The sequence below is a fragment of the Lynx rufus genome, unplaced genomic scaffold (genome assembly GCF_022079265.1).
Source record: "Lynx rufus isolate CCGP_SWC_20201006 ecotype Redwood Valley unplaced genomic scaffold, mLynRuf1.p SCAF_14, whole genome shotgun sequence".
NCBI lineage: Eukaryota > Metazoa > Chordata > Mammalia > Carnivora > Felidae > Lynx > Lynx rufus.
This window is the reverse complement of record NW_025814828.1, coordinates 42,409,501-42,422,819: the sequence shown is the minus strand read 5'-3', so window position 1 is coordinate 42,422,819 and position 13,319 is coordinate 42,409,501. Positions and strand designations below refer to the sequence as shown.

The 13,319-nt window shown below is 52.1% G+C and overlaps 2 protein-coding genes across 2 annotated transcripts; one reads left to right on the top strand and one right to left on the bottom strand.

Moving 5' to 3' along the window:
• Window positions 1-3,189: 3,189 nt before the first annotated feature.
• On the top strand, window positions 3,190-8,308 carry PCSK1N (proprotein convertase subtilisin/kexin type 1 inhibitor). Its single transcript, XM_047076201.1, has 3 exons — window positions 3,190-3,333; window positions 7,037-7,503; window positions 7,950-8,308. Exons 1-3 carry the CDS (start codon window positions 3,220-3,222, stop codon window positions 8,143-8,145), a joined length of 777 nt encoding a protein of 258 aa, XP_046932157.1. The 5' UTR covers window positions 3,190-3,219; the 3' UTR covers window positions 8,146-8,308.
• A 1,148-nt stretch (window positions 8,309-9,456) lies between these two features.
• On the bottom strand, window positions 9,457-10,173 carry ERAS (ES cell expressed Ras). Its single transcript, XM_047075754.1, has one exon. It carries the CDS (start codon window positions 10,156-10,158, stop codon window positions 9,457-9,459), a length of 702 nt encoding a protein of 233 aa, XP_046931710.1. The 5' UTR covers window positions 10,159-10,173.
• Between the last annotated feature and the right edge of the window lie 3,146 nt (window positions 10,174-13,319).

Sequence of the window (13,319 nt, the reverse complement as noted above, 5' to 3'; positions counted from 1 at the left end):
AATGCACATCAAAGACCATCAGAACACAGCTGCAGTCAAACCAAATTGGGTTTATTGGCTTGCTGCAATGAGGGAGCCCACACACCATAGGGAACTGTGGAGTATCTGAAAAAGGGGTGTTGGAAGTGAGCGATTATGGGATTTGAGCTTATGTTAGATGGCTTTTGTAGTTTTCAGGGTACAGTCTTGCACTAATTTTGTTAAATTTGTTTCTAGTGTTTTTATTCTTTTGGATGCTATTGCAACTGGAATTGTTTTCTTAATTTCAGTTTTTGGATTGTTCATTGCTAGTGTATAGAAATACAATTGAGTTTTATAATATTGATCTTATATCCCACAACCTTTCTGGTCTCATTAACTCTAATGGGTTTATTGTGGATTCTTTAAGATTATCCACGTATCAGATCATGTCATTTGCAAATGGAAATAATTTCACTTCTGCCTTTCCACTACGGATGCCTTTTTTTCTTGCCTAAGTGCCCTGGCTAGAACCTTCAGTACAATGTCAAATAGAAGTGGTAGAAGTGGTGAGGGAACATCCTCATCTTTTTTCTTATTTTAAGTAAGCTCTACGCCCAATGTAGGGCTTGAACTCATCATCCTGAGATCAAGAGTCACATGCTCTACCAACTGAGCCAGCCAGGCACCCCTGGAACATCCTTGTCTTGATCCTGATCCCTGCAGGAAAAATTTTCAGCCTTTTACTGTTAAGTATGATGTTAGCTGTGGGGTTTTGTCCTTTATCAGGCTGAAGAAGTTCTCTTCTATTTCTCGTTTGTTGATGATATGTTACTTCCCACCTTAACACAACATACTTACAAGGACATTAGCTCACAGTTCCTTAACTGGGATCTCTGCTTAGGGTCTCACAAAGCTGAAATGAAGGTGTTGGGAAGGGCTGCAGCCTCATCTGAGGCTTGACTGGGGAAGGATTCAAGCCCACCCAGGTCATTGGCAGAATTCAGTTCCTTGCAGTTGAAGGACTGGGGGCTTTGATTTCTTGCTGGCTGTCAGCTGGTGGCCACCTTCAGTTCCTAGAGGCTACCTAGAGGTAAGGGAGTGGGAATCACCTCACAACGTGGTCATTTCAATAGAGTAGGCAGTTAGTTAGACATCAGCTGGAGGCATAGACAGTGATAAATAGGTGACACATTAGAAGCCTGAGGGCAGGGGTGCCTGGGTGGCTCAGTCAGGTAAATATCCAATTCTAGATCTCAGCTGAGGTCATGATCTGACAGTGTGAGTTTGAGCCCTGCATCAGGATCTGTGCTGATGGCGTGGAGCCTGCCTGGGATTCTGTCTCTCCTTCTCTCTTCTCCTCCCTCACTTGTGTGTGCTCTCTCTCTCTCTCTTTCTCTCTCTCTCTCTCTCTCTCTCTCAAAATAAATAAATAAACTTTAAAAGAAGTCTGAGGGCACAACACCCTGACTTTGTGGCTTTTAGCATCTTGGCCTTACAGCTTCCAATACCCCAGGGCTAACAGACCAAGAGCCTCAGGTGCAGAACATGCACTTTTCTCTTCAACCTCTGCCCCAGGGTAACCTATAGCTCCATGAAAATATATTTGCATTATGGTTTCAACCCTCACACCAACAGCCCCTCCTCCCTGGGGAAAGATGGCTGTGACAGTTCTATCAAGAACCTTGTAGGGCCAAAAACTTCCCCTCCCAACTGGTAAGAGGAGTCCCTTAGATGAATGGAAAAAACCTCAGTTGGAGACCACCCAAGCTATGACCCATAACCTCTGCAAACATAAAAAGAAAAGACACCCCTAGCCCTGGAGCAGTTGTTGCCTCTGGGCTTGCCCACCCTCCCTTCTTGACAGTGTATTGTCCTTAATAAACTGCTTTGTGGTTGCTACCTTCCTTCTGGCTGTCTTTCTTTGAGCAAGGATCCTCACATGAGTCTTTCCTGGGGAATCCAAGAACCCAGACCTCCATTCACACAAATGCAGACTCTCCCATCCGTAACAGTGTCAACCTCATTTCTAACATAATTATGTACACGTAAGCCCATATATCTGGTCACCTTTGGTTATGCACACTTTCAAAGGGAAGGGGATTACACAACATTGTGGACACCAGAGGGCGCCTGGGTGGCTCAGTCAGTTGAGCATCCGACTTCAACTCAAGCCCCCCGCCCCCCGCCCCCCCCCCCCCCCCCCCCCCGTCTGGCTGGCTGCTGTCAGCGGGGAGCCTACTTCGGATCACCTGTCTCCCTCTCTCTCTGTCCCTCCCCCGTCTCAAAACTAACTAAACATTAAAGAAAGAGAAAAAGATTGTGGACACCAGGAGGCAAGGATCATGGGAATCACCTTAAACATGTGTTCATCACACTGTGGCTGGGTATATCATCTTCAGGTCCATAAAGGGATGTGTATAATGATTTTCATTGTAAAATTGTTATACTGCAGAGATGGAGACAGAATCAATGGATTAGATATACTCACAGCAACATAAATGGGTCTTTCTTTTCTTCACTTTTAATTTATGCCGTGTTAGCATACTTTGTTTTAATTCCAAAATGAAAATAATCTTTATCTTTTTATCTAATTATAATAGTAATACATATCCATTGCAACATTTTTCAGACAGCAGAGAGAAGTGTGAAGGAGAAACTGACAAACCATTATTTATTGCCTCACCCCGAAATAACTAACATTCCTTTCCCAACATTTTTTGCCCAATGGATACACAAATTTTACCAGTTTTGTTTCCTTTGATATATCATTTTAAGTGACTTGAAATCCTTTCTTGAGCAATATATGGGTGAAATCTATGTATCTATGTATCTATCCTCGCCCACAGTAGCGACTAACTGTTTATCCACTGAACAAGTCATATATCTCCTCCCAGGGAGGGAGAGGTGGGGACCAGACCCCCATTCCACTCCACTGAGTCCATTTTTCTTGCCTGTCTGCTAAGGGACAGCAAGGTCTGTTGCCCCGGCAACTGCCCTCCTACTGCCATGGCAACCGCCATCGCAGGCTCCAGCTTTCCACCTTGCCCCTTGGGCATCTCCATGGCAATGGGCTGGATGGAGGGGCTGCTGGTGCTCCCAAGCTGCGCCTGCGTGGAGTGGCGGCAGAGGGGGTGGGCAGGGGAGGGCCGGGTTCCCTGGTGTGCGCAGCCGCAGAGCACCGCAGCCTTGCCCGCTAGCCCAGGTGCTGCGCATTTGCCAGCCAGTCCGCCCGTCCGGAGCCCGGCTCGCTGGGGCAGCATGGCGTGGTCGCCACTGCTCGGCGGGCCGCGGGCCGGGGGCGTCGGCCTTTTGGTGCTGCTGCTGTTGGGCTTACTTCGGCCTCCCCCTGCGTTCTGCGCACGGCCGGGAAAGGTGGGACACCAGTCGGGTTCGGGGTGGGGGTGGGGAGAAGGGTGCTGCGGGCAAGGGTCTGCGCTCGGCTGCTGGCCCTTCATCCTCGCTTGCCCTTGTTCCCGGACGTGCGGGGAGGTCGGTCAGGGTAGCCTGGGGTGCCGCCGCCAGTCGCGCCCAGGCCATGCCGGACTCGGTCTCTGGGTGTGTGGGTGGCGGTGTGCGGGGCTCGCCTGGCAGCCGCGCCCAGCCCATCCTTGGCACTTGGCGCAGGCCGGGCCTCGCCCCGCCGTCGCCTGTGCGCTGTCCATGGACTAGCGCGCATTCGGGAAGGGAGTGCGCGCACGGATCTGTGTGCACGAGATGCGATGACAGGGGAGTGAGAACGTGATGGCTCTGTAAGTGTGTGTCCTTTGATGTCAGCGCTTCCAAGCGTCCATACGGAGGTGCGGTTGTGGGTCTGAGTGTGCATCGTGTGTGATGCCGGTGGTGTTCCTGCGTGTGACTTGTCTCAGTGACACCGTGTGTTGGTGAATCCTATGGTGATGACTGACCTTTGGGCGTGTCTATGTGTGTGAGACAGAGAGAGGGAGGGAGTGAGAGAGAGAGAGAGAGAGAGAGAGGCGGGGGGGGGGAAGATTTCATCTTTTGAGAGGGAATACTTTTTGCATTCCCATGTGCACATCCCATTTGGGTTCTGTTGGACCGAGTGACTAGGATTTTGTATGGGTGTTCATGAGGCTGTTTCTCTGTCTCTTTGTGGAGCTGTGTCATTGTGGGGAGAGGAGCCATGATGTCTCTGTGCTGCATTGTGTCTTTAAGGATGGTGCGTGTCCACGCATCTGGGTAGCTTGGCGATCGTAACTGCATGAGCAGCCGTGTGTGTGAACGTGTGCGGTTCCTTGTGTGTGGATGTGGCAGTGTTGCGTTGCACATGTGACATCTCAACGCCTGCTAGTCCATGTGAGTGTGTGTGAGGTTGTGATTGCTGGTGAGTGTGTGGTTCCCCAGGGGCTAAGGGGTTGTGGCGCACAGGGTGCTTGGAGCACAACATCCTCCAACTCTTCAGCGCTGTCGGCGTCAAGGATGGGGGATTTAAGAATTATTAAATATTTTACATATGGCGTAATATAGTTAACATACATGTATGATGTAGCGAATAATGATAAAATAACCCCCATGTCTACCCACCACTCAGTTTAAGAAATAGAGCATGATCAGTAGTTAGAAGCCCCTGGGTGCCCCTGCGCACAGCAGCCCTCTCCTCCAGAATCATTATCCTGTATTTTCTGTTCATTGATTCCTTACTTTTTAAAGGAATCCTCATATAGGTATATATGTCTAAACAATATGTTGTTTTAGCCTTTCCTCATAGAAATGGAATCATGCCAGGCATCTGGCTCCTAGTTGTCACTAGGGGTCACTAGGAAGTCATCAGGATGTCTTAGGCCGCCTGAAATCGAATTCCAACCTCCTTTTTGTTTTTGTTTTTGTTTTGACTGTGCATCGGTTGTGAGATATGTCCACCATCCACATTTCCACATTGAAGTGCGTGGCTGTAATTCATTTACAAAAGTCAATTGCTGCATATTATTTTATTTTCTGAGTACATTGCTAGTATATGAGTATATCATGGTTTTATAAATGCATTCTCAATAAGCCCGTAGACATCTGGGTTGTTTCCAGGCTTTTGTCCTCCCCTTCTCCACTTTTGTGCTGTTTCAAACAGTGTACCACCCCAGGAGTGGGTCACAGGATTTGTGCGTCTTTTTAGACATTGCCAAATTGTTTTTTCAAAGTTATTCTGGCAATTGAATTCCCACCAGCAGTGTATGAGAGTTTCCATTTTTTCCACAGCCATGCCAACATTGGACATTATTAGTTTGATTTTTGGCAATCTTTTGGACGCACTGTGCATAGTAGCTCATTGGCATTTTAATTTGCATTTTCCTGATTACTAATGAGGTGCCCTATGACTCATATATTTAGTAACTGTTTGAGTTTACTTTTTTGTGAAATATTTGATCATCAGTTTTCCCTAGGTTTAGTTTGTTTGCCTCTTTGCTTTTTAGGCATTATTTGTGTATCTGATGCCAATCCTTTATTTGTGTTGCAGGCATCTTCTCCCATTCACTCTATTTGTGGTGTCTTGGGATAACAGGAAATCCTTAATTTGAATGGAGTCAAACGTATTCATCTTTTCCTTTCCATTGCTCCCGCATTAGGATCATTTGTTGTCCCTGCATGAGTCTTTGAAGGAGTTGATCCTGTCTGCTCTGAGTGTCCCTTCCATTGTGTAGCAAGTGTCAAGATCTGTTCGATCTTATCACTTCCTTCTGCTCTATTGAATCTGCTATTTAACTGGCCTGTTTTAAATTTTTTTTAGCATTTCATTTTCAAGTAATCTCTACAGCCAACGTGGGGGGCTCAAATTTACAACCCCGAGATCAAGAGTCCCACGCTCTTCTGACTGAGCCAGCCAGGCGTCCCTTGCCTGTTTAATTTTTAATTTCATTTAAAACATATTTCTAGGGGCGCCTGGATACCTCAGTCAGAAGAGCTTGCGACTCTTGATCTTGGGGTTGTAAGTTCGAGCCCCCCACGTTGGCTGTAGAGATTACCTAAATAAAAACAAAAACAAAGAACAAAACATATTTCTAGATGTTCGATGTGTTTCTTTTTCAACTCTTCACGGTCATTTTTATGGTCTTTTGTTCCTTACTCGCACTTTTGATACCTTTTTAAAATTTCTTTAAACTTTTTGAAATTGTTTTAAAACTGTCCAAATTGAAAATTAGTCATTGGGTAATTTATTCTAAAGAAAGACGTACACACAAGCCAAATAATATATGAACAAGGTTATTTATCCCAACATAAGAACAGCAAAAGATTGGGGGCACCTGGCTGGCCTAGTGGGTGAAGCGTGAGGCTTTTGATGGGGCTGAGTTCAAGCCCCACTTTGGGTGTAAAGATTACTTAAAAAATAAAATATTAAAAAAAAAGAATAGCCAAAGATTGGAAACACCCTAAATGTCCATCAATTGAAGACTAGTTAAATCAAATATGTACATCCACAGGAAAACAATTCAATGTAGAGGAAAGAAAAGGAGAGGGAGAGGGAGAGAGGAGGGGGAGAAGGAGAGAGGGAGATGGAGGAAGGGAGAGAGGAAGGGGAGGAAGAGAAGGGAGAGAGAGAGAGAGAGGAAGGGAGGAAGTGAGGAGAAAGAAAAGGGATAGGGAAAAGATGAACTTAAAGGTACTGATCTAGATATAGATTCCAAAGTTCAAGGTGCAGAGCAGTCTGCTATCTCTTGGGTAACACAAGTGAACAATAAATAGGAACCCATAAAATGCAGATATGGTTCTTATAGTCCATAACATCAATATAGAAAAATCTATGGCTGTCATGTCTGCCATCACCACTCCTGTTAAAAAAAAGAAAAAGAAAAACTGTTCTTCAGCAGCCCTGGGGCAAATTGAATCACTAGGAAACCATTGCGGGGTTGAGGATCTATAGGAGGCTTTGGTTGTCTTAAGTGTGTCTGGAGATATTTGGGGGTCTCCAGTGGCCTTAGGGGTGTCTGGGTATATTTGCAGGGCCACAGTGCCTTTGGTGGCATCTGGGGATTTTCGAGGTCCATGGAGATCCCCTGGGGGGGGGGGTCCCTGGCCTGACGGACGCTGACATCTCTTCCCCCACGTCCTCGTCCTCGTCTTCTGGCAGGAACTCCGCGGCCTGGGCGCAGCCTCGTCGCCCATGGCGGAGGCTGGAGCTCCCCGCCGCTTCCGGCGAGCAGTGCCCCGCGGCGAAGGGGCGGGGGCTATGCAGGAGCTGGCGCGGGCGCTGGCGCACCTGCTAGAGGCCGAAAGGCAGGAACGAGCGCGGGCAGAGGCGCAGGAGGCCGAGGATCAGCAGGCGCGCGTCCTGGCACAGCTGCTGCGCGCCTGGAGCGCACCCCGCACTAACGACCCCGCGCTGGGCCTGGAGGACGACCCCGACGCGCCCGCCGCGCAGCTAGCCCGCGCCCTGCTCCGCGCCCGTCTGGACCCTGCAGCCCTCGCGGCCCAGCTTGTCCCTGCCCCTGCCGCTGCTCTCAGACCCCGGCCCCCAGTCTACGACGACGGCCCCACGGGCCCGGATGCAGAGGACGCCGGCGAGGAGACGCCAGATGTGGACCCGGAGCTGCTGAGGTAGCCCAGCAAGGGGCGGGCAGGGGGCGGTGCCTGCATCCTGCCGGGGGAAGGAAGGCGAGGGGGGACGGCTGGGGCCTGCCTCACTACGTGGTGCCAACACCTAGGCCCTGGGACCCTAGGAGGGAGTGAGGAGCTGGACCCAGGGTGTAGGGTCAGAGATGTCTGGCTGGGGAGAAAGTGGGGGGAACGGGACTCTCGGTCCCGGGAAGGGGGCTCCAATGTCTGCTTCCTGGGGGGAGTAGTGGGGGGCAGGGAAACTATAGTTTCTGGGATGGGAGGCAGGGACAGCTGGAAAGCAGTGGGCTGGGGACGACTGGGTGGGGAGGAGGCTGGTGACTGCCGGGTCCCCAGGCAGTATGGGGTTGCAGGGTCATCTGGGACCTAGGCCCGCGATGTTGATGAGCGGGCATATTCTCCGTGCCTTCCACTCGGCTCTCCTGCAGGTACTTGCTGGGGCGGATCCTGGCGGGGAGCGCGGACCCCGAGGCTGTGGCTGCCCCGCGCCGCCTCCGCCGCGCCGCGGACCAGGATCTGAGCCCGGAGGTTCCCCCTGAGGGTGTGCTGGGGGCCCTGCTGCGGGTGAAGCGCCTGGAGAACCCTTCGCCCCAGGCGCCGGTGCGCCGCCTCCTGCCTCCCTGAGCACCGCCTGAATCCTGCGCGCCCTCCGGCCCAGGACCACCCACCCCAACACCCCACCTGCTCCCCGTCGGCACACTGAGAGCGGCTTACCCCGTCAGCTGCAGTTGCTGCCCTTGGACTCCCAAGATCGCCGCCCTTGCCCCCACAATAAATGCGATCTAAAGCAGCTATTTGCTTGTCTGAGTGGCAGTTTCTAGGGGGCTGGTGGGCTGTATGGTGATAGCTGCCCTTAGACAAAGGCAGAGGGACCCCTGCCCTGGGGCGGTAGAAACACCCTCCCCCACTCTAAAGCCTCTTCTCGCAGGAGGAGGCATCCATAAAGACAATGGTAGTAACCACCCAGATCCCATGCCCCACTCCGGAAGGCTTGGAGGACTCTTTCAGGGGCCCGCAGTAGCATCTTTCTAGGGTCCATCCTTCTGAGGACCAAGGGGTGGCTGTGAGGTGGGAGCAGAGTTTGGGCTGTACGGGGGGGGGGTGTCCAAAAGCACACGTGAGCGCTTCCAGATGCAGGGAGGGGCTCCCAATGGGAAGAGAGGGAGCAAGCTGCAGGCCTTATCCTGGCTTGGAACTCCGAGTCTGAGAAATTAGAATCTGGGGCTCCAGGTCATTAACAAAGTGTCTTTGTCAGGGCAGAAAGCTAGGGTACATTTTGAGTTAGCTTGATTTCTAATGTTGACATACTGAGTTCCACAGTATAGAGGCTCGCTCTACCTGTACTCTCACCCAGCCCTGCACTATTGGGAGTTGGTGTGGTGGTAGCTGGTTTATGCTCCTGCCCTTTGCACTGGCTATTCCCTCTGCCCCAGGTTACCTGCAAATTTTTGCTCAAATGTCACCTACTCGATAAGGCTTTCCTCGACCTCCCCCACTTTTTATTCCTACACCTGCCTTATGTTAGATCTAGGAGGGCAGGGATTTTTAAGTGTCTGTGCCTCTCCATCCTTTGCATTCAAAGCAGGGCCTGGCACACAGTGGGCTCCCCCCGCCAGCATTTCTTGAATGAAAGAAATCTCACAAGTAACATTCTCCCAGTTTCACTCCCACCCACAGAACACTTGGCACAGAGGCAGCTTTGAAACCTGAGAACACCATTTATTTTTGCACAAAATCTCTTAGCTCAACAGTAACCAGTACTATGCCCTACATTATCAGATGCCCATCACCAAAGAAAAAACTCCCCGAGAGAGAGGGATTCATCTATCCCCAGTACACCAACAGTGTCTCCACACAGCTAGCTGCTTCCGAGGTTGCATGTCTAGGAACCACCACCCTGGCTTGGGGGAGGGCCGCTTTTCTTGACCAAGATCTTTAGGCCACGGAGCAGCCACAGCGGCACATGGCCTTCTCGTGCCGGCCCTTCTCCCCACCTGGCCCCGCCACGGCCTCTTTTGCCATGGCCTCCCGGACCTTTTGGATCTCATGGATGAGCAGGGTGAAGGCCTCCTCTACACCTTGCCGCGTCTTGGCTGAGGTCTCCACGAAGGGGGCTCCCCAGCTCTTCGCAAGGGCTGCAGCGGCTGCACGAGCGTCTCCGGTGGTGGTCACAAGGTCACACTTGTTGCCCACAAGGACCAGGGGCTGGGTGTGGTGAGGGCCCCAGGTGGCCCGCATCTGCTGCAGCTGGGCTAAAGACGAGGGGTCATCCAGGGCGAAGACCCCCAGCACACCATCCCCGATCGCCACACACTGGTCACGCAGGGCCCTATGGGTGGCCTGCCCTGCCGTGTCCAGGACATTCAGAATGCAGCCCCCGTGGCCCAGGGCCACCTCCTTCCAGTAGGAATCCTGGATCGTGGGGTCGTGGTCTTCCACGAAGCACTGGTGGTTCAGCTGGATGGTGAGCGCACTCTTGCCCACGCCACTCGCGCCCACCACTACTGCCTTGTACTCAGGCAGCTGCTTGCTGACACCCTTGGGGGGTCCCTGCGCCCTCTGGCTCTCCTCCTGGGAGCTAAGGCTCCACGTGCCCAGGCCCAGATCAAACATGTTAGGCTTTCTTGGCAGTGCCATTACCCCGTGGGCAGCTCAGGGAAGGGATGTGAACACCAGACCCTACGAGGGAAAGAGAAGAAAAGACAATGGGGGCGGGGGTGGGTTAGGCAAGACCATTTGGGGGCAAGGGGACAGTTGGGTGGCATCGCATCACTTTCCCTAAGGGCCTAGGTGTGTGCGAATCACCCTCTAATATGCTATATACATTATTTATGTTGCTTAATTTCTTTCTGTCTCATTCCCTCTATGTGAAGGCAGTGATTTTAAAAAGTTTTATTTACTTTTAATTGATAGACCATAAAGCCAATCCAGTTAAAGTGCACAATTCACTGTTTTTTAGTATATTCAACTGTTCTGCAACCATCACCATAATTTTTTTTTTTTTTTTTTTTTTACCCTTTAAGTAATCTCTACACCCAACACGCGACTCGAACCTACAACCTTGAGGTCCGGAGTCGCATGCGCCCCCACCATCACCATAATCTACTTTTAAAATATTTCCATCACCCGGAAAAAGAAATCTCCTGCCCATTAGCAGTCCCTCCCTGTTCCGGAGGAGGGAGAGCAGGGATTTTGGTCAGTTTTTATTTGGTTTTGTATCACTGTTGATTGATCCCCAAGCCCCACATAGTGCCCCATCGCATATTATATGCTGAGCAACATTCCTGCCCCCAGGGAGTTTGTATTCTAAAAGGCGGAGACAATAAACCAAGTAAATCAGCAAATTATGAGGTCAGCTATCCATTAACATTAGAATTTAGCCTTTATTACCTATTCAGCATACAGCTATTGAGAACCTACTGTGTGGCAAGGACAAACAACTGGGAAAATTGTTACCAAACCCTGGCTGCCAGGAACTTGTCATTCTAGTCAGGAAAACAGACAACAAAGGGGAATCAGCAAAATATATCTCAACAATAGGTGATAAACATGCAGAAGGGGATTGGTTAATGTTAGGCATTCTTATTATTATTTAATTTTCATGCATTATTTCCAGAGTTTTCCTGGCGTGCCAGGCATTGTGATGGGTGTGGGGAAGGAAGGTGGGAGGTGTGGGGGTGGGGAAGTGGCAGCGAACAAAATAGACTAAAATCCCTGCCCTTGGGAGGATTAGATTCTGGAAGTGAGAAGGAGCCGATCAACAAGATAAGCAAGTAAATTATCATGCAGTTAAGGAGAGGATGGGCACACAGCAGGCGCTCAATTAGTGTTAGCTATTAATAGCAAATTACGATTAAATTTATTCAATACACATTCTGGTCTTGGTTCAGTGTGTGGCCTCAGGAAATGCATCATAATGGCTGCTACCTCGGGTCTTTCTGGAAACCCAGGGATGATGGCAGTTTGGGGACAGAGGGCGGGTTAGAGGTATCAGTGGGGGGTTCTGTTGAGTTTGAGCTCTGGAGGTCAGGGTTGGGGGGCGGGGCAGATCCCAGATGGGGATCCACCCGTGGGGTTCTCGGTAGATACGCTGGCTCAGAAAGAAGAGCGCGGGGGGGGGGGGGGGCATGATAAAAAGGTAAACTGAGGATGGAGCTCTGCGGTACCCGAAGGCTTGGAGGACAGAAAGAGGGAGAAATGTAGGAGCAAAGATAGACTGAGGGGAGAGATCGGATCGGATTCTGGTATGTGCCGACGGTGGAACTCATGGAAAGGATTTGCTCTTGAGTAAAAGGCGGGAGGGGGGGGCGGTGGTTCAAGGATAACTATCAGGATTGGGGTCTGGGCAGCTGGGAATCTGAGGGTGTTCTCGCCTGAGGCCAGGGACCTATGAGACGGGCTCTGCCCCGTTGGCAAAGGGCACCAGGAGCGATAAGGGGCAGCAGCATTAGTTCCTGGGAGCTCAGCAGGTGCCAGGGGACCCGCATGACCGCCCACTCGACCCTTCCCGCCACGCTGGAGATGCTGGCCATCACCACCATGGCTGCTTTGTCAGTGCAGGAACAGCGATGCTGGGACAAGCGATTTGGCGGTGGCGGTGACCGGCCCGAGATCACAGGGCCCACAGGAGATCAACCACAGAGGGGTCTCGCGCTCCCTGGGTGATACCAAGTCACTTGCGGTGGGCCGAGACCTACGAGTGTCACCATAGGGCCTTTGAGACGCTGTGGCCCCACTCGGAGCCGGCTGGCCCATGGTGTGTGGATTCGCCCAGTTGCCAGGGGTGTGCGTCGAGGGGCGGGGGGCACCTGAACTTGAGCCCCTACAAGCCAACACCTGCGCCAGGTCACCCTCCCCTGGACTAAGCTGGGGAGGTGTGGGTGGGGGACCCGCAAGTTTTACCCTAAACTGTCCCCTGACTGTGGCCATCCCACTCGTCCAGTTCCTGGAGTCACCCCACTCCCGCCTCTCAGGACAGCAGCCCGCTTCCCGCCCGGCGCGGACACCGGCACCCAGGACTGTCTCCACAAAGGCGGCTGAGTGAGGGGCTGGAGGTGGCTCCTGACCCCTGAGAATGGGAGGCGATAGGGGAAGGTTCCCCCTCAAAGCCCACCTCTGTTGCACCCTCACAACCCACTAGGAAAAGGCCTCCCTGCCCGGGGCCGGGGCTAGAGGCTTGGTGGCCCGGCTCACCTCAAGTCCTGAGAAAGATGGTTGCACTCGGGATGCGCTCGGAAGCAAGCCGTCCCAGCTCTCACAGGCCTGACAGATGAGATGCTCCAAACCCACCCCCCCACCCCCCACCCTGGCGAGGGGGCGGGGAGTGGGAGGGTGGGGGTGGGAGCCGGAGGGGAGAGGGAGAACGCATGCGCAGTAGTCCGGGGGGGGGGGGCCTTCGTGGACACGCCCCCGCCTGGGGTGGGGGGCTGAGTGCGGGAGGGGGCATCCAGCCCCAGCTTACCGTGCGCAAAGGCAGCGGTCTTGGGGGTGCGCTGCTAGAGAGCTGCGAGACCTCCTCGTGTACCCCTGCCTCCTGCTGCACCTCTCCCTTACCTTGTCCCCATCTGGGTTGTGACCTCAAGTTTTTAGTGTGCAGAGGGTGTCAAGAGTTTTCACCTGAGCGGCCAGACTTGGGGATATGTATTGAGGGCCTCGTTGAGGCTATCGACCCTGGGCTGCCTCAAGCAGGCTTTTTCAAAGTAACTTGGGGGAGAGCGTTGTGCCCTTGTGCCCATTTCTGAAGGGAAGGAGTTGCAGGGGAGGGATTATTCTGTCAGGGCCTTAGGAATCCGATTTGA

Bases quoted from the DNA above. Each gene is read 5' to 3' on its own strand.
- PCSK1N (XM_047076201.1), top strand. From the start codon at position 3,220: ATGGCGTGGTCGCCACTGCTCGGCGGGCCGCGGGCCGGGGGCGTCGGC. The intron at 3,334-7,036 runs GTGGGACACCAG...GTCTTCTGGCAG, and splicing joins TCTGCGCACGGCCGGGAAAG to GAACTCCGCGGCCTGGGCGC. The intron at 7,504-7,949 runs GTAGCCCAGCAA...GCTCTCCTGCAG, and splicing joins GTGGACCCGGAGCTGCTGAG to GTACTTGCTGGGGCGGATCC.
- ERAS (XM_047075754.1), bottom strand. From the start codon at position 10,158: ATGGCACTGCCAAGAAAGCCTAACATGTTTGATCTGGGCCTGGGCACG.